This window comes from Dipteris shenzhenensis, chromosome 25, assembly GCF_047967505.1.
Source record: "Dipteris shenzhenensis isolate YYH24624 ecotype China chromosome 25, Dip_SZ_1.0, whole genome shotgun sequence".
Classification (NCBI taxonomy): domain Eukaryota; kingdom Viridiplantae; phylum Streptophyta; class Polypodiopsida; order Gleicheniales; family Dipteridaceae; genus Dipteris; species Dipteris shenzhenensis.
In genome coordinates this window covers 28,640,234-28,661,031 of record NC_141620.1, presented here as the reverse complement: position 1 = coordinate 28,661,031, position 20,798 = coordinate 28,640,234, and the positions used below count along the sequence as shown (strand labels likewise).

The 20,798-nt window shown below is 39.2% G+C and overlaps 2 protein-coding genes and 1 pseudogene across 3 annotated transcripts in view; 1 reads left to right on the top strand and 2 right to left on the bottom strand.

Annotated features, from left to right (window-relative positions):
* Positions 1 to 1,327, bottom strand: part of LOC147885707 (glycoprotein 3-alpha-L-fucosyltransferase FUT11-like) — a 70,731-nt gene extending 69,404 nt beyond the window's left edge. For both annotated transcript variants that reach the window (XM_087396691.1, XM_087396692.1), the window contains exon 1: positions 721 to 1,327. In XM_087396691.1, coding sequence (XP_087252817.1) covers positions 721 to 1,053 — 333 coding nt within the window. In that variant the 5' untranslated portion in view covers positions 1,054 to 1,327. The remainder of the gene's footprint in view (positions 1 to 720) is intronic.
* Positions 1,328 to 14,203: 12,876 nt separating this feature from the next.
* On the top strand, positions 14,204 to 16,577 carry LOC147885706 (GDSL esterase/lipase 7-like). The gene is made up of 5 exons (XM_087396897.1): positions 14,204 to 14,511; positions 14,697 to 14,815; positions 14,981 to 15,226; positions 15,636 to 15,885; positions 15,992 to 16,577. Exons 1-5 carry the CDS (start codon positions 14,268 to 14,270, stop codon positions 16,222 to 16,224), a joined length of 1,092 nt encoding a protein of 363 aa, XP_087253023.1. The 5' UTR covers positions 14,204 to 14,267; the 3' UTR covers positions 16,225 to 16,577.
* A 3,004-nt stretch (positions 16,578 to 19,581) lies between these two features.
* Positions 19,582 to 20,386, bottom strand: LOC147885705 (uncharacterized; annotated as a pseudogene).
* Between the last annotated feature and the right edge of the window lie 412 nt (positions 20,387 to 20,798).

The window sequence follows — 20,798 nt, the reverse complement described above, 5'->3', positions numbered from 1 at the left end:
ACATAGCAAAGGATTGCAAATTGATGAAGGCTGATCAACAAAAGAAGAAGAAGGATGACCAGCCCCAAAAAGAAGAACCAACAGCCAATTCCATGACAAAGGATTTGCTTTCGGTGGTTGCCATAAGCATCCCTGAGACAGAATTTGCAGACAATCATGGGACTATCAAGATGTCAGACATTGGGTGCTAGTGCATTCCTCATTGGAAAAGAACTTGTGATTTACAACCCTGTGGTTGCACGTGCGTGAAATCCCTAGGCTCAAGAGACGACAGGTTGCTAGCATGTTTTACGGTTTGAGAACTTGACTCCTTTTCTGTTGTTACCTTGCTACAACATCCTTGAAACGTATTCCATATCAATGGCTTTTCCCCAGCGTCCCTGGGATGCATATTTGAAACTCTCTCTAGCCATGAATACTTCAACATTTTCGACAATCCTCCTGGGCGGATTAAACATTTTCCACTACGTTGAAACCGCTTGGAAACTGACTCCAAAAGGATGCCCAGGCGTTTTGACAAAACGATGTATAGCTTTCTTTTGATGCGCCTTGTGGTTTTAATAACATCTCAATAGTTGTTTGTTTTGGTTATAACTGCAGAATTCCGGAAGTTTTGTTTTCATGGCAACTCAATTCTTCGACACACAGACACTAACAGTTGCTAGAACAGGCCAACACGACAATTACAATCTTATAACAACAAATGGAGACCAGACACACCAAAGTCTCCCCGAAGCCAACTAATATAGGTTGAATGGTGAAGTTCCGCGAGTATCCGACTTTGTCTCTTTCTTCCAGCCATATTTCACACTTGGACTTCTGAAAGGTTGACGACTCTCGGGGCTCTTCAAAGAAGTACTCATCCCGTCTTCTGAAAGTTCGGAAGGCTTGAAAAAGACGGTTGATACGCGGAGGAGAAGAATCTTTGGACCCAATGAGCAGATTCAGTTGAAAGATGAGGAAGAGACATAACAGAATAAGCCAAGGCGCCCATCTGACGCAACGCTTTCTGCCGGCATTGGTGCTAACTCGGAGGCCTGCAGGACCTTTCATAGTGTGCGAAAGCGATGCAAGGGATGGGGCGACTGGGAGGGGAAATGGGCGATGAAAGATGGGTGGATTGGTGAGCTAGAGGCAAGAGGGCGATGGAAGAAAGGATGGAAAGCTAAGGAAGGAGAGATGTGGCAAGGGATTACAGAAGGAAGAAGAGGAGTGGCGATGGATTGGGAGCTGAGCAAGAGGAGCTATGGGCGAGGGCGATGGATGAGAAGCACGACAATGAGCTTGGAAGTCGGGAAGACCAAGTCCCTTGTGTTTGTTAGTGTTTTTCTTTTCATTGTCTGTCTTTGTCGATAGCAAGGTAGACAACTGCTGCATTTTCTGAGACTTCTCTCCTTTGAAAACTAAATTCCTATATTTTATTTGTTCCCATGCCCACCCCTCCACATTATATCAACTCGGTATGTTCCTTTCCACTCGCCTTAACGTTGATAAGACGAGTACTCAACCCTTGCTTTGTTGCACTGGGAAAAAGATGCCTCACCATCCTCAACCACTCCCCATCTCAAGTTGGATCTTTGATTCTTCAATTTTGGCTCAGTCTTAACCCATGGCTCTCAGACCTTCTATCTCCTCCTTCCATTCCATTAACCTTCCATCTCCTCCTTCCTCCCCAAGGTGACCTTCCATCTCCTCCATTCCATTGACCTTCTATCTCCTCACCAAGCTGCCACGTGTCCTCTCTTTTTTTGGGTATTCGTGGTTAATAGGTTAAAGATTATGGTTGGTGCAAAGTATCATATCCGTTGGAGATACAAAAACATATGATAGAATACTGGTAGGAAAGTAGGATTTCCAGGGTGTATCACCAAGGTTCTTGACACCATTTGTTCGTAAGACAAAGTATTCTGCTTAGTTGATCCCGGTGGTGAGTAGTTGTACTCTCTGGTGATGTGAGAATTTGCATTACTCAGCAACTCCCTAATGTGTGCCGAATCCACCTCAAACCCAAGGTAGTTTGACTTACTCCAAGTATCCAACCATTCAAGGTAATCATAAGCTTAAAAACCAAAGGAGCCATAAGAACAACCATGATTTTTTGTGGTAACTCAAATCAAAGTTATCCAAAACCCAAAAATGATGAGCACGATAGCCTCAAAAATCCAATAGCAACAGTACTAGGAAACGATAGTCAAAAAATTTTAATACAAACCGAGAGTCAACCCAACAATGGAAACATAAATCATCGGATGGCTGTGATAAAAGTTGTCTCCTCTAGGTGAGTAGAGACTCTCCCAGCTATGAACATAGGACCACCACCCAAGGCATCCTGAGGAATGCCGCATCACCTCAAAAGGGAAGACCATCATCAATCCAATAAAGGTACACCGAAGCAACAACACCTCAAAACAAAGTGCATGGTTCAGGTGAGTAAAAGTGCAATAGGTGGAATTGCATGGCTCCATCTCATGTGTAAGTGTAGGAATGTGTATGGCTCATCACAAGTGAGTGTTACAACAAGGGAATCCCCTCAAGTGGATTGAGACCCTCATCAAGATTGACCCCATGGAAACCATCCAAGCCATAACAAGCATCATTGAAACATGCTCACGACACTCTAATCCATTCCCATACTCAGAAGCAATGAACTTCACACAAGGACTACCTAAAGACACCTATGGCAAACCAAAACCCCTCACCACACTCAATGGAAAATAGATGCTTAGGCACCCAAATAAAATAACCCACAAAACATGCACTTTGGTTCCCAACAAAAGACATAAAAGTGCATATACACATGCTAGCACTACTAAAAGAAAAAATGGACTAGATTAAAAGACATCAAATTGCATACTACACATGCTGGCACTAGTACTAGAATTGGTCTAAATATAGCCCATATCAATAGTGACAGGACAATGTGAGTGTAGGTGAACCTAGACTATGCTAAATCCCATCATCCCTGTGGATGCACAACTTCTTAGTCTCGTACAGGTGGAATTGGCACCCACAAACTTGTGCCATGGTGCCCAACAAGACATAAACATGCATACCACCCATGCTACATTAGTGCAAGAACAAATGGGCTGAAAAGATGCCATGTCAATATCAATAAGACAAATTGAGTGCAAGTGAACCTAAACGTGCTAAATCCCATCCTTCTGGATGCACAACTTCTTAGGACCTTACAGGTGGAAATGGGACCCTCGTGGGCTAACCCATGAAAAGAACAAGCAAGCACTATTGGTATTAGTGGTTGTTTCTATTGGTAATTGTATGCCATTGAATCGTTGTGTATTCATTATGTTTGGATTTAGCTTAGCAGTTGATCGACATAAGTGATTGTTGCATTGGTGTGATTCTTGTGGGTTGGTCAATAATTTGTGTGGTTTATCCTACTATCCCTCATTCAAAGAACTATAAGCAATTCTACATTTGTTTGGGAGTTTAAGTTGGTGTGTAGGTGAATCATGTAGTGGTAGTGTAGTATGACTTGGGGAACAAAGGTTGTCTATATGTGTTTAGTTCATATTGATTGTTTGTGTATTGTCATCAATTTGTCCATTGGGAATTTAAGTTGGTGTGTAGGGGAATCATGTAGTGGTAGTGTAGTATGACTTGGGGAACAAAGGTTGTCGATATGTGTTTAGTTCATATTGATTGTTTGTGTATTGTCATCAATTTGTCCGTTGGATTGTTCATGCACTGAGATACATTTTCTTAAATTGGTTTGGATAGCTCAACTGTGGAACAGTCAGTCAGAGTTATCCGATAGTTGAATTGAGTATTAGAAGTAAACTTGTAAGGTTGGAAATACTTCCATGCCATAACTACAAGTTGGAGGGAGGTGGTTAGAACAAGTAGTCACTTCTCCGATTCCTCATTGAAAGATGAAAGGACATTAAAAGTGGAAAAGACATTGAAAGGAATACATGATTAAGGAATGAATTGAGAACCAACATGCATGGATGCATTAATGTGGTTAATAGGATAAGTGGGTTCATGAAGGGATTACCAATGGATTACTGATAACTAATGTTAGATACTACTAGTGCAACCCCTAATGTGTTGCCAGTGAAGCCCAAGGTTGAGGCCAAGGATTGCTTGATGCCATGATCAAACAAATGAATGACATGCAACTTAACTCAATTAAGAGTTAAGAACAAAGGGATCCTTCCAAGGTTGCATGTAGTACTGTTTGTCGTGTTAAATGTAAGGGTGTACATCATGCTGATGCAAGTGATCGTCTAAAAGCCACCCAATTAATATCAGAAGTATGTGGTTACATCCATCACCTAAGCCAAGTGTGAAACCCCAACTAGCTACAAATCCACCCTATCCTATCATTTGCTATCATTTTCAAGAAACTGGTCATATGAGTTAGATGTCCTAATGCTAAGAAGCCAATAGAGTGCAAAGAAAATTGTAGAAGTCATGAGTAGTTGAGGCTTCTACCTGTAAAGCAGTTCACATTATTGAACTAGAATGACCTAAGGACATGGGCACAAAGCTTTTTCTAGTAGGGATGGTTACCCATTCATGAATTAAGGTAGTCAAACCAATCATGCCTGAAGTGCAACATGGCACCCCTATGTCCAAAGAGGGAGATCAAGGTGAGATACTCAAGCAATTGTTTGACCCAATTGTGGAGCAAAAGAAGGTTAGTTTAGGATAAGGAGGATGTACCCTCCAATAACTCTTTGTTGCAACCCAAGGAGAAGATAGGAAAGCATTCAAAGTTGGTCAAGTCACATTACCCTCACCGAAAGTTGGTATCTCTCTCGTATCTCTAGGGATATGGTATTGAAGGCAATCACGTTTGAACCAGGTAGGAAAAGAAAGTTTTAAGTTTGACTTGAATTTGTTAGAATTGCAAGGGTTCATGCCATGTTTTCAAACTTTTCCCTACTCCTTCAAGAATGCCATGAGCATCCTAGGAATTTATTGCTTCATCTAGGTACCTCAAGAATTGGGAAATGAGGGTTGTAGTTGAGGTTTTTTTTATGATAGGTCTCAAGGAAGGGACAAGGAGAATGCTAAATTTGATTCGATGTGATATGAAGCAGTGAGGATAATGCTTTTGATCAAGGAACCAACAAGCAAAATTTGAGGAATCTTCTCGCTACCTTGGATATGGGAGCTATGTATTGGCATGCATACCATAGGGCTTGTCATTTTAGATCTTGGGAATAGTTAGAGAGAGAGCTTTTCTTCCTATAGAGTTGGTATGGTTAAACTTATAGAGATGGAATCCATAATGAGTTCATCTGAGTCTAGGAAAATTAAAAAGAGATCCTATAAGGAAAAGCCAAGATTTTTGAGGTAAGGTTGGTAGCACATGCCCCTAGGCAAAGTTGAAGTTATCCAATAGCACAAGTACCCAAAAACAATGGTGAGACTAGAAGCTATAATGATCCTTGTAAGTAAGAACAATGGAGAATTAAGGGTGCTTTAAGGGGATATGGAGTTCAATATGGTGGACCTAGTGCTTTTGGAGCAAGATGAGCTGGTACAAGTGGATTTTGCCTAGGGTAACTATGGTGATAAGTGAGTCCCTTGGAGACTATATCCAAAGGTTGAGATCCTTCCACTATAGGGAAGCTGCATGGCTAAAGCAAATTCAATAGGTCCTCTGGTTTGTAAGTGGGTTACCGTTGTGGTTTATAGGTGGGTTCCTTGTGGGTTTGAGATGATTGGTGGTTGCATAAGCCTACTCTTTAGATTCCAAGATGGGAAGAGGCTTTTTTCTTTCATAAAGATTAGTGAGGTTATGATAGTAAAAATTCAGCCTTTCAAGGACAAGGAAGTACTGGCTAAGGAAAGTAAGGAAGTCAAAGAAATACTTAAAGTGCATCCACCATTCTTCCTAGAAGACATTTTAGAGGAAACTAACTGAATTGAATGACCTACACATGCTCAAGGACCTTTGCTACATGATCCTTTGGAGTAGGATATTCTAAACTTGCACAAGTGCCAGAGGTTAATTTGGGAACAAAGGTGTTTGTGATGCCATATGGCATTTTGCTAGGTTGAGTGGTGTCAAGAAAAGGTTTAACCACTATTGTTAGGAAGGTGAATAAGAATCTTACGTTGTGATTTTTGCAAAGTGTGGTCGAGTTGCAACCTTTCCTAGCCCATTCAGTATTTTATAGATGGTTTATTCACTTTATGTGGATGTGGCATTACGATTGAGGAATGTATAAAAAAAGGATGCTAGCCTTAATCAGGAGTATGAGTGTGAGCAATTGTTTTATGAGCTCCATCAAGCATTAGTATTAGCACCTATAATGGTTTCTCCGATTTGGGGGAATGAATCCCATGTTCAAGTAGATGCCTCTTCTTTTGCTATTGGTAGTGTACTATGCCAAGTCGATGTGGCAAGGTTTAACCATCCTATTTATTATGCTAGCCAATAGCTGGTGGCTGTAGAGAGAAGCTATTCTACCATGGAATGAAAGGCTCTTGACATGGTGCTCTTAGTTCAAAAGGCTCGATACTATTTACTAACCAATCCATTTGCCTTTTATATTGATCATCAAGCATTGATGTATCTTGCATTGAAGCTTACCTTGTTAGGAAGGATTACAATGTTGGATATTGTTGCTTCAATGTACATTAGTGTTGCAGCCCAAGAAAGCTCATCTTCCAACTGATCATTCTTTTAGAATTGAGGATAAGGAAGATGAAGAGGATGATGTGTCCCATGATTTTCTTGATGCCACATTATTTGAGCCTTATTTGAAGTAGATCTAGTACAAGGATAGTATTTTGGTATTGCTACTTATTTATGTTGAGGATGGTTCCTTGAACGACTTGACCTTGCTCTAAGGAGGAAACTAGTGTAGGAAAGTTGTAATCTAACTAGGGGTATGCTTTATAAATTGTGTAGAGACTTTGTTCTACGTCATTGTTTCTTTCCCCATGAGGTTTGTCAATTATTCATGGCTATCAAGATGGTTAATGCGGTGGTGATTTTGCTAGTTTGGCTACTAGTCACAAAGTATTAACAAAGTATTAACAGTGATTTTGGAAATTAGCAACCTCATGTGTTCAACAACTATAAGGAGTATGTGCAGAAGTGTGACTTATTTTAATGCATGGGTAAGCGTATGCCATAAAATAGTATGGCCTTGACCCCTATTATTTCAATGAAGCTTTTTGAAAGGTGGGGTTTTCATTTTGTAGGCCCTATCAATCGATTGACAAGAGGGCCGATAATCAGTACATCTTAGTGGCTATGGATTATGTCACTAGTGGGCTAAAGCTTGTGCTTTAAGGGAGGATAATACATAGAATATAGTAGTTTTCTCCTGTGAACACATTATAGTGAGTGTTGGTTGCCATTTTGAGTTAGTGTTGGACCATGGCACTCTTTTTTTGAATGAGACAATTGAGATCCTTACTATCACCTATTGCAATAAGCCTTGGAACTCTATGCCTTATCATCCCATGTGTTACAGGTCTTCTTGGAGCTTGTTTGTCTTTAGAACAATATAATTCACATAAAGCCTATCTTGAAATTTGAAGGCACATTGAGGTAAGACTATGGCTTGGGCTCATGTGTTTCTAATTTGTTTTTGGAAGGAGGTGGCTAGGATGCAAAACCCAATGTGCATACACAATTAGGGTAGTAATTTTCTATGTTGTAATCTCAAGCGGTCATTAGTTCCTATAGATCACTAGTTAGTCGTTTATGCCCTTGGATTCTTAGTTGCTTATTGGACAAGTATCTAGTGTTGTTGTTCTACACACAACAACAAACGTAGTAGAACATGTTGACAAAAGTGTAGAGACAGAGTATGCCAAAGTACTCAGGTTAGGTGATGAGCATTTAGGTGTGTTACAATTGGATCCTGAGGATGTTGTCATGTACTTAGACATGGAGCAGGGACATCACATATCTGACTAGGAATTCATCCAAGTTATCGATGTCCTCATTGCTAAAAAGGAAGCTGACTATAGTATTTGAGAAGATGCAGCAAAAGATAGAGGACCGAGCATCTCTTGAGGGAAAAAAAAAGTCCTCTGCGCCTTTGCTTGGATATGCCTATGTAGGATGTCCTAGTAGGATGTGCCAATGATGGATGCCCTAGTGGGGGAGGTTCAAGGTCAGTTGGAAGTGGGGTTGGTTACAATTAGTATAGAAGATGCCTAGAACTATAATCAAATGTTGTCATTGTTTCTGGAATGGGAGTTTGCATCTCATGAGCCAATGGCATTCATTCAAAAAGTAGTTACGGTTCTTAAATCTCAGTGGGAGGAAGATTGTTGAGATGAGGTTGTAGGGCTATCAATAGAGTTGGCCACCACTGCTCAACAATTTTTTCAAAAACATCAAAATTTTGTTATGCATATACATGCAATCAAGTAATCATTCAAAAGTACACTATGTAAGCTTCTCCTCAACCCAACGATACACATAATTGAGAACCTTAGGTATGGTTTAAAGACCCTCCAATATTGTGCTAAAATTATGCACACCCATTCGAGGGCATGCTCCATAACTTTTTCTTGATTTGTTAAAATCCAAAACAGATTAAAATTTTGGAATCCAAAGTAGTGGAATATTGCATGGTAGTCTTAAAACATTGATAGCTGGTGATATTGAATTCTAGATTCACCCTAGAATGGAAGAACTTTAAAGTGTGTAATTTGTGCAAGTGCAAAGATCTTTTAATAAATCCAACAATATTTACAATTATGTATTGGTTCTTTTTCCATGCACTTGCTTGATATATGGCTCATAAGCATGTCAAAGGTCATTGCATTTCATCATACAGAGCATCAAACCCGATAACGTGCCCTTTGGCCTATTTGTGTTTTGAAAGCAATTTAGGCCACATTGCACTTGCTTGGGATATCCAATTTTGTTGACATGTATCACAGGAGGGGGAAATGCTAGTGGCTAGAAATTTTGCTACTCTCGCGAAGTTTCACATGTCTTGCCTATAAATCTTTGAATACTGCAACCTGTATTGCCTTGCAACTTGCACTGCAATCCCTGCTCTCAATCTTGCCCTTGAACACACACCCAACACCTCCCTCCCCCTAAGGAGCATCGACATTGAGATGCTAATGCTGAGATGGCCCTTGTAGTCGAGAGGTCTTTTAGCAGCAGCGGACGGTGCATAAAAACATTGAGGTTGGATGACTTGGGCAATTCGCCTTCTATTCTTTGCTCACCTCACAAGCTACATGATCTCTGTTCTAGAGGTTCTATTATGGTAATTCACTGATCATTGCTCGCAATGGCAAGATGCAGCTTGTCATGTCTTACAAGAGAAGAAGACAAAGGTTGCAAAATAGGAAAGTTGAAAAGCTTGGTCAAGGCTAGGTCGAGGAAAGAAACAGCACACTATGGAAATGGCAACGAAAGACACTTTTGCAACGTTTGCAGAGGAAGAAACAATGAGTAGAAAGAAGACTTCTTGTAGAGTAACGGAAGTGGTTGTAGCTACATGCCATCGAAGCGAAGCACATGAGCTTAGATTAACTACTTGCAAAGGGGGTGGCAACATTAGCTATGTTGATGTCCCCTGAAACACAGGAGAAATGGCTTGGGCACACAATGTCAAAGATGTTGTCAATCAAAAGGACCAATGTGGCTATAACTATTGGACTCAAAGCGAAAGCAATGCATGATCATCTTGATCTAAAATAAGAAAGACATTCGCAAAAAGTGGACAAGATGCAAAAAGTTGGACGAGCACATCATACACATGTTGGATACAATGTAGGTCAATGGTTGCCTAAACCAACCTAGTGGTTGTCAGGGATTGAGTTTTAGAATAGTTTAATTTTTTAATTTCAAAATTGGGCTGGCTTGAACTTAATGTGATTATCCTAAACTAGCCCGATGGTTGGAACATCATGTGATTGTCCTAAACCAGCTTGGTGGTTGTGTGTGATTGAGTTTGGAATGCTTAATTTCTATATCGAGCTGGCTCAAACTTAATGTAATTATTGTAAACCAGCTTGATGGTTGGAATATCAAGCCACCGTAGCTAGTTCATCTCAAACTCCAGTTATGTGATTGTCCTAAACCAGCTTGGTTGAATAGAAATTAATCGCAATCATATTTTGCAATAGAATAACAATATATTGTTATTGTCTAATTGATGACAAGCCCAGTGGTTGAAATTATTGTGTTTCCTAGTAGTTAAATTATTTAAATTTAATTTTTCATTAGTTTGGATCATATACCAATTAATTTCTAAACTTAATTGTCCTAAACCAGCTCGGTGGTTGGAACATCATCAAGCTAGTTCAAGTCAAACAATAGTTACGTGATTGACATTATGGTTGGACAGAAATACAGAAGTGAACATCAACATACTATTATTACTTAATTGTTGTATATTATCCAGACCTATTCAGGTGAGGCGCCAGTTGTATGACTGTCCTAAACCAGCCCGATGGTAGAAATTGTTTTGTTTTCTAGCAGCTTTAATTTGTTTAATAAATAGCTTAATTAGTTTAATTAGACTATGTTTTTTGCACGTATAATAATAAATTACCGAGAACTGGTTTAGTTTAAACACCAGCTCGGTGGTTGAATTTGTGATTGTCCTAAACTAGCCTGATGGTTTTTCTTTACTAGTAGCTTGATTAATTTAATTATTACCTTGATTACTTTAATTATTAGCTTGATTATATGCGACTATCCTAAACTGAAATTGATTTGTTTTACTAATAAGTATAATTATTAGCTTGATTAGTTTAAGTACTAGCTTGATTATATGTGACTAAACTGGCCCAATGGTTGAAATTGTTTGTTTAGCAGTGGCATTTTCACATGTACTATGTTTTGTTTTTTTCCCTCATAGTAGTGCAAAAAGGAGGCTCAGTATGGTTGTTCGCACATGTTGGGTGAGCAGATTCGAGACCATCTCATTCAAAAGATCCACAATGCAATATTGTCCTCTCAAATGAACCGATGTCCATTCCGAGTGGGTAGCTCTAAGAGACCATCTAATTAAGTAGGCTTAGACTTTGAAAATCAACATTGCAGACTCGAGACCATCTAATTTGTAGGCTTATATTTTCAAGATCCACATGTAGCTTGAAATGTCCTTGAAATGGACTAATTTCTATTGTTGGACAGCTCTAAGATTGTGGACGATCAAAGTTCATTTGGACAATTATAGAAACTGGGTAAATACCAGCCCTGCATGAGAGCAATTATGACCATCTAAATTCTTTGCCTCACATTAGCTTGCATTAGACTATTATAACAAGATCGCAAGCTCGTATTAGACGGAAGTCTATGGATGGCAACAAGCAGGATGGAGCCCTAAATGTGCAAAGGGACAGATCACAATTCATGAGAACTCTGCAGATAAGTCTTGTTTCAGCTTCTTGATGAAGTTCTTGTTACTTCTTGCCACAATCAGATCATCTATATACAAAAGTGCAATAATAATGTCTTCCCCTTGAACTTTATAGTAGAGAGTATGATCTGCATTGGACTTAATGTATCCTAGATTAGTAAAATACTTGCCAATTCTACTTTACTAACTTTTGGGTTCTTGCTTTAAGCCAGTGAGACTTTTCTTAAGATTGCAAACCTGATGCTCTTTTTTTTGTTCAACATATCTAGCTGGTTGCTACATGTAGACTTCCTCATCTAGGTAACCATTGAGAAAAGTATTTGTGACATTTAGCTAGTACACATTCCATCTGTTGAGTGTTTCTAGAGATATCAAAAGTCTTATGGAATCCATCTTTGCTATTGGAGCATAAGTCTCATCATAGTCTTGACCATATTGCTATGCAAATCCTTTTGTAATTAGTCTGGCTTTGTATCTTTCAATGATTTCATATGGATTGTACTTCATGTTGTAAACCCATTTGAATGCAATGGCCTTCTTTCCTAATAAAAGGTCACATAATTCCAAAGTCTTGTTTTGATACAAAGCCTCCATTTCTGCATTCATAACAGCTTGCCATTTTTGCTTGTCAACAGTATATTGGTCTCCTGTAGCCATGATGGTTGTTATAAGAGCATAATTGGTAGTTTCACTCTGAATTGCTTTGCTTTTCTAAGCACATGTCAATCTGGATGGTAGTCTGCTCTCCCTAAGTAGACCATCTGAGTTGCTTCTCTTCTACAGGGTTCTCTGGTAGTTCTCGCTCTTCTTCATCAACCTTTTATATAGGTGATTGAGTAATTGGTGTGACCATCTCCTATGTATCTGATGTTTTCCATTCTAATTCTTATAAACAAGCCCATATTTTCACTAATTCTATCTGCGCCTATAGACGCACCCGCTATTTTGCACGTCTATAGTTGCTTTGTCTTGTTATGAATTTTATATCACAAAAGTAGGAACATGATGCAAAAGAGATTCTAAGTCAATGAAATGGGATTCATGAATTAAATAATGAAAATGAAAAGCTTGAAAAACATGAAAGGATCAAAATAAAAAAACAAAACAAAAAGCACTACTAGCCTAGGGCACCCGTGACCCCTCACTTTTGTACCCTATATTCCCACCCCAATGCTATTTAATGATTTTTTTTTCAAACTAGGAAGAAATAATGGCTTGAATAATGAATATGAAATCTCAAATCAAAAACGAAAAACAAAAGGAACTACTAGCCTTAAACACCTCATCCCCAATGCTAGCTAATAAATTTTACATTATTTCAAACTAGAGGAACATAATGGCTTAAAAAATGCTTGAAAAACATGGAAATCTCATTTAATGAAAAAGCAAACACAAAAAGCACTAAGTCTCGCCTTTGCACCCCTTACTATTACATTCCCATCCCATCACTAATACTAATTAATGAATTTTGAACCAGGCAGGCATAAATGGCAAGAGTGTTAAAAATTTTATAGGTCAAAAGCAATCTATTTTCCCCTAGCCATTTTATAATTTGGAGGAGGGCCCTCCCACTTCTAGGTAAAATGTGAATGTACCCATCCTCTTGCTAGCCATTTGCATTGTTTTGCTCCATCTCATGGTGAAATCACCATATCACTAGACCCATGAGGACCCACCGAATGTATATGATTGTGTGTGTGTGGAGTGGAGGTTGAATTTGTGTATATTGTTCATGGCAAGAAACAATGAAGCAAAAGTATGATGCATGCAAGCAGTCTTGATATTAGATTGACAACCCAACAAATAATTCTAATGGCCAAAATTGTAAAAAATGCTTACTTTTGGTCTTTTTTGGACCTTTGCTTGTTGACAGCCTTATAGTTTTTTGGACCTTAATACTACAATACTCTAGTACTACTATTGTTTTTTACAAAGTGAATATTTTAAAAATCAATAAAATTTCAACCTTTGTGTCATAGGCAAAAACATAGAAACCTACATGATGGGGTGGAATTTGAAGCTAGAACAGAAATTGGCAATGATAGGGCAATTCTAAATTCTACATGTACATGCAAGCATGCAATGCAATGCAACCTTTATGTAAAGTTCGAAAAGGAAGCAAGGGTACGTGGCATACTTTGTTTTTTTTCTCTCTCGTGAGTTGTAGTATTCTTTGTGACATTCTTTGGGTGTGTGTGTGTGTTGAGGTTGAAGGGGTATACGTTCATGATGAGAAGGAATAATGAAGCAAAAGTAGATGCATGTAAGCAAGCTTGAGACTCTAGAAAATAAGAATCCTAGTTATTTTTTGTCCTATTGGGACCATTGCCTTACAGTTTTATATTGTTAAGAAGAAGAGTGCTTTTTTTTTGGGTGATCATACAAGATCTCAAATTACCTTGGTGTAAGAGAAAGTGGGGAAGGACTCCTTTCGCACTAAAAAATTAGCGAGTGAGCAGATCCTGCTCGACGGAGCCTACCTCTGCCTGCTTGCCATTTTCTGAGAGGGAAAGGAGCCGTTCCCCACCTTTCTTGGCCGTCAAAGGCTGGGGGAGGGGTTGACCTCATGACATGTGTGATATTTGAATTCGAGTAGGTTGATCGAGGCAGTATGCTCATTCGATTACCATTGCGAAGGTTTTTTCGATCGGCCAATCTAGATTTGGATTTGAGTGACCTTGGAAACCTCCTTTGAAGGAGTCAAAATGATCCCAATGGTACATGTGCATGGAAGTGTGCAATGCAAATGGAAATGCAAGGCAATGCAATGCAATGCAATGCAGGCTTTACATAAAGTTGAAAAGGAAGAAAGGGTACTACTATTGTTCTTCGAATCAGACTTTATTTTCTCTCTTATTGTTTGCTCTCAACTTTCAGGCATTGATCAAATTTAAGCTTCTCAAAAGAAAGCATCGAGGAGCTCATCAGTGTACCACCATGGCTTCTCTCTTCTTCTTCATCACTTTGCTTCTCCTCTCTTCAGCCCCCCTCTGCCAGCCTGATGATCAGCACCCCCCTTGCCCTTCCCTCTTCCTCTTTGGCGATTCCATCGCTGATACCGGCAACAATGACCTCCTCTTCACCCTCGCCCGCGCTGATTTTGCCCCCTATGGCGTCAACTTCGTCGATCGCCTCCCCACTGGCCGTTTTACCGATGGCCCATTGCTGGTCGACTTCCTAGGTTCGGCTGATTACTCATACCTTCGCAGACTCAGCTGTCTGCTACAGCAATTTTTTTAAAGACCCATCATGCACAACAATGCTGTGCCGTCGGCTAATTTGTCATGCATCAGTTTGAGTATCTTAACGCTTCCCATCCTTGCGGTTTGACGGTGTTGCGTTTGATGCCATGCGAGGGACGCGCAGCGAATTTCCTAGGGCTGTCGTACGTGCCCGCGTACCTGCTTGCTGGAGACAACATTGTAGAAGGAGTGAGCTTCGCATCCTCAGGATCGGGAGTCCTCGATACCACAGGAGAGCTTTATGTGAGCCGCAAGCAAATGACTGTCTCTCAGTTTATAGTTTAAGCTAAAATACAACATCCATAGTCTCAAATAATTACAAGCTTTCTGAGAACTGTGACTGAGTATTCATTCGAGTATATTTTAGAATATTCAGGTTCTTATACATGGGCTCATCTGAACTTCCAGGGACAACACATACCTCTGTCAAAGCAGGTCAGCTCTTTTGGTGATGTAAAGCAACGCCTGGAAGCTATGCTTGGCGCTCAAGACGCTTCTGTTCGGATTTCCAAGGCCATCTTCGTTATAGTGACTGGGAGCAACGATTTCTTCGAGCATTATCATGCAGCTTCGGTCATCAGTTCTTCTCCTAGCGACTTCTACTCTTCACAATTTCAATCGAGCTTACTATCTCAATTCCTCCAGCAACTACGGGTAGGGTCTCCGAAGAGACAATCTATGCAGAATTGATCTCATTTCGAAATTTGCTTGCTTTAATATCTGATTGACCATCTTAAGCATGCATTGTCGCATGCGCATACACAATCTGCCGGAAAAGAACTATCATGACCTGTGAATTATATAGCCATTTCATTAGACCTATGCTTGAAAGCATGTTGGAGATTGTTTCTTCACGTATATCGCTGGCTATTTGCAGCGCCGATATATGTGAAACAGCAATCTCCCCCCAGCCAAGTTTGAACAGTCTGCATAGTGAGATTTGATAATTAATATACTCGATAAATTTCGAATGGTACATATTGGAATTCGCAAACGCTAACGTTAATTACTATTGACGTAAAGTATCCATTATATTCACCGAGATTTGTTTCTTTTAGCGCAGAATCTGTACAATCTTGGTGCACGCAAGATCGCCGTCATTTCTGTCCCTGCCATTGGTTGTGTCCCGTCTTTACTATATAAGTCTCAGGGCGAGTGTGTCTCTTCCTTGAATGATGCGGTTCAAACATACAACGCCGCCCTATTGAAGAGTCTGCAAAGCCTGCAAGCAGCAGATCTATCTGCTGCGCACTTGGTTTACTGCAACGCTTTCAATCTGTCGCTGCAAATGGTGGAGAACCCATGGGCATACGGTGAGTCTACTAACGGCATTTCCATCTGCAAAACCGTGAGCTAGGACAGAATTAGCAAGACGGAAGCTACTGTCGTCTACGTGTGACGAACATGTTTGTCAAGCAGGGTTGAAGGATGGGAGAACAGCGTGCTGTGGCTGGGGGGAGTACAACGGGGCAACGCCATGCTTGCCGTTGATCGATCAATTGTGTGATAACGCGTCAGAGCACGTATTCTGGGACTATGTACATCCGACGAGTGCCGTGTATCGCATTGCAGCAGGCAAGTTCTGGAATGGATCTGAACAAGACGTGACGCCCATCAATTTACAACAACTGTCAGTCCTGGGAACTGCATAGAACAGATGAATCAATCAGTCCACTCTTGGAATGTGATCTCTGCATTTGCACAACCCGTGACTGATCAGTCGATCGATCGAGCACAGTATTCTTTCTTATATAAACTTTGTATTACTCTATCCAGGAGAGTATTCCGTTTCGATTTAAACTTTGTATTGATCTATCGAGTAGAGTATTCCATTATAGTTATACAAACTTTGTATTGATCTTTGTCATACAAAATTTATATTGATCTATCTTTTGAGTCAGGCAGTGTCATTGACTTGATCAACAGTGTCATTGACTTATTATTGATCAGTTAATGGGTAAACTTTATATTGATCTATCCCTACCCTGGAATATTCGTTTCTCATTCGTTTGTTATAAAAACTTTGTATATTTGTTCTTTGTCATACAAACTTTGTATTGATCTTTTGAGTATGGTATTCCTTTGTAATTCAATTTCAATATACCAACTTTGTATTGATCTATCTTTTGAGTCCTATTAAGCTTTAATCTCAGCTTTTATTCAGCTATCCATGTTAGTAAGACCTCAACCTTTCCAAATGAGCTCAATTCCTTTTTTACCATTTTTTCAAAATCGCATGTTTGTTAATGGAATTCTTAACATATGCTCCATTTCTCTAGTTAGACTTTGTACTCATACTAACGATGTAACCAATCATTGTTTGCAATCTATGCTCCTATTCACACCCGTTGTACAATTGCAGTCCTCCCACTATCATGCCGGTCATGCACTCACTTGCCTCGTTAAGGGCTCGTTAACTACTCTAGGAGAGCCAATTTCCAACACTTAGTTGCTATGCTTTTATGTACTTTAGCTTTAAAAAAAACGTTCTATTAGACAAAGGAGTAGAGCGTTGACCAATAACCAAGTTGCCGTCGATATATCCGTTAGAATAATCTTCATTATATAAATTAGTATATTCATCAGTATTATTGATGGTATAGTCCTTTTTTTCCCAATTTTGGCCATAGTCACTGGCATCTATACTGATAGTGATACCTATGTCTATACTAGCACTTATATCATAAAACATTTACATAAAATGGTTTTGTATACTTCCCATGAAATTAATGCTTTGTACTTTGATAGAAAAAGAAGATTAAAAATGTAGGGAAGTTCCATAGGTCAAGTTTGGGTTAAATACCTTCATATATTCATGATTAAATCAAAAAATAAAATGTCATTATACAAACACAAGTTAATTGGCAAAAAAAGAAAAGTGCTACTCATGATAATCATTCAAGACGTGAAGTTTACATTGATATTTTCACCTCAACTAAGTCCTATATTCCAAATACGTCTATCTCTAGGTCTATGCCTAGGTTTGAGATTTCTAGTAGCTAAAAATTGATCCTATAATGGTGATGGTCATGTGATAGAAGCATAGAAGATGTACTATCCATCAGAATATATTAATGATAAATCATCTTCTAAGACTTCTTCTCTAGTAGTAGATGGATAAATGGGAAACTCTGGCATCTCTATATCCACATCCCTATCTTAAAAATATTTATTTTGGGCAACAATCTGGACCCATACTACCATCTTAGATAAGAACGATCCTAATGAAAGATCTATAATTAATACACATACGAGACATGCTTCAAAGAAAGATCTCTCTCTCTATGTGTGTGTGTGTGTGTGTAAGTGTGTGACACACACACACACACACACACACAAATCTCTCTCTCTCTCTCTCTCTCTTTCTCTCTTTGTCTATGTGTGTGTGTGTGTGTATGGGAAGGACCTTTGGTTGGTAGCCAAAAGTAAATAGGCAAATTTATTAGGATAGAGGGTAGTGCTTTAGTGAAGCTTGTGGTTTCTCGTATGTTTCTATTTCTTAAAATTCATTTATTTACTAGTTTTCAAATTATTATTATTATTATCAATTTTAAAATTTCTTGATCAACTTAATTCATTTTTACATAAGTACTCACATTGTCCAAAAAGAACAAAACTATCACTTTCATCTGTCTAAAGTTTGGTAGAGTCTCACTATAGTAATAGGATCATTGTTGATAACTTGAAACCATTTTGTATCAAAAATGAAAATACAAAATTAAGTAAATCCAACTTCCACAACAACACAAAGCATCCATAGACGCGCCTGATAGATGCACAAAATAATGTCCACATCTATAAGGGTTAATAAACTTAATGAAAATATGGGCACATCTATTAGCATGGTTATTAACGTGTCTATCAGCACGGTTATACATGCGTTTAATAGCACGTCTACACTGTATAATAGATGCACATTTAGACACGTTTATATAAACGTGCATCAAAGTTTGAAATTGTGCTGCAAGCTAACTCCAGGCTAATAAATGTGCATCACTACTTTCCAAACATTGTCCATGATTACCAAAGCACATAATTTAATAAAAATATCAATGTTATGCGCGTGTCACACATGATAATATATTGCTTTTGTACCAAACACACATATACAAAAATTAAGTGAGGTGAGGAGAATGAGACAATATATAAAATATTTTTTCCAATATGTAAGAAATTTGGATGATACAATGATGGGCTACGATTCGATCTCATCCTCAATGAAATCAACCCTTGCCAAACTATCTACTTCAATATCCAAACCAATGTGGAGATCTACAAATACATTCAGCTCACTACTACTTGTGCTACTGTGCTCATCAAAATCAGCATCGCCTTCGGTAGGCTCGTCCTCATGGGTAATGGCCTAAATATCTGTATCTCCTATCTCATGATTGTTCTCCTCTCTCGTATCATGATCATCTCCATGGCCATGATCATCCTCCATATGCTCCATATTAGTAAATGTACTATACATCACTTTGGAACATGGTGTGATAGGTATGACATGCCACCACCTATTATTATCCACCATTGGTTGATAGACAACTTATTCAAACACAAATACAAACATGCTATTTTCCTTGCATTGAAGGTACCAAATATAAATAAGTGAGTACTTTTATATATGTGTACAATATCTATTCACATTGTTGTAGTAGTACTAGTGTGTCCTTCTTGCTTTGCCAAAACTTTGTAGAGTCAATAGTTACAAAGCCACTTGCATGGAGTTTGATTGTTGCATTAGGGCCTCTTTCCACCACATCCTTAAACCACTTGACATCCAAAACATACACAAAGAAGCACCGAAAGTCAAGCTTAATAATATCTTGGATTATGCCACAAGAATCATCCATGGCTCCCTCAAAGCTAGCAATGATGCCGCACTCTTGTGTGACCGAAAATGCTTGCCCTCACACCATATAGCATTGAACATAATACACTTCACCAAGACAAAATCAATTGAATAAGCAATCTAAATTATTGAAAGCTCCTAACTTATGCATAACAATCTATATGCCGACCTTTTGCATGCATCCTCTAGCGTACTCCCATTCTTCCATTGTGATATGCATCCCCTCATCTCTCTTTGCTCTCTCCATTTTGTCAAGTAGCTAATCGACATGAATATCCTTTGGAAGTGCTCTTAGATGCTCAGGGTATGGCACATGAGATCCATGGTGTGTACAAAAGAGAGCCCTTTCTCCTTGTCTTCTTGCCTTTGCATCCTCATATCTTGTCACCCATCTTTTCATCACATCACTATTAAGTAGGCAATAGAGGTTAAGATTATTAAGTGACTCCCTATCCATTAGTTTGCTCCATACTTTCCCTTGAGGCACAATAGAGGTCAGGCTTAGGTCTTCTTCATCTCTCCATAAACATGGCAGAGAGCCATCTACATCAATAAGAAACTCAAAAATATATACAAGTGACTCTTGTACCAACCAACCCTTAGCCATGCTACCTTTGGGCCTTGTATTTTGCCTCATGAAACCCTTCAAGGTCTTCATGAAGCGCTCGAGGAAGAACAACCACCGTGCATGTACAGTGCCACATATAGCAATGTCAGCGACCAAATGCACTGTGAGATGTAGTTGGCTTGTGAGAATAGAATGTGGAAAGGTCTCCTCTACTAAACAAACCACCTCCACTGACATAACTCGAGCATCCTCAAGCGTGGTGGGATCTATTTCCTTTGATCTCCCATACCTAGAAAGAAAAAAGTGCACCATATTAGCAATATAAAAACCTTGCATCATGCATTGATACGCTTCACATTTTGTATAGTGTGAAGTACCTCACAAGCTCGCCCATCTTGTAAATACAATCCTTCACGTCCTTCAATGCACTATGAGAAATGCTAGTAGAACACATGAGCGATTGTTTGATTAGTTACTTCTACACTCACAAGTTTGGAAGGAAAAAGAGATTATGCCAAGTCATCCTTACTTGGAGCATCTTGTGCCAATCATGAGATTTTAAGCCATATAATTACTCTATACCTCTTTTCTTGCTCTTTGTGAAGGCCCCCTTCAAACACCTCATGCATCCAGTGGGAGTATGAATTGTAGTGATAGCCCGCTTCAACGACACCATCTCTTTCTTTGATAACGTCCATGGTGCACGAGGTAAAAAGACATGCCCATTTGGTCTCTCTTGTGGCCAAGCTTCACGCATCCTCCCTGTGGTACGTAGATCCTCCCTTATGCTCAAGGAATGCCATGAC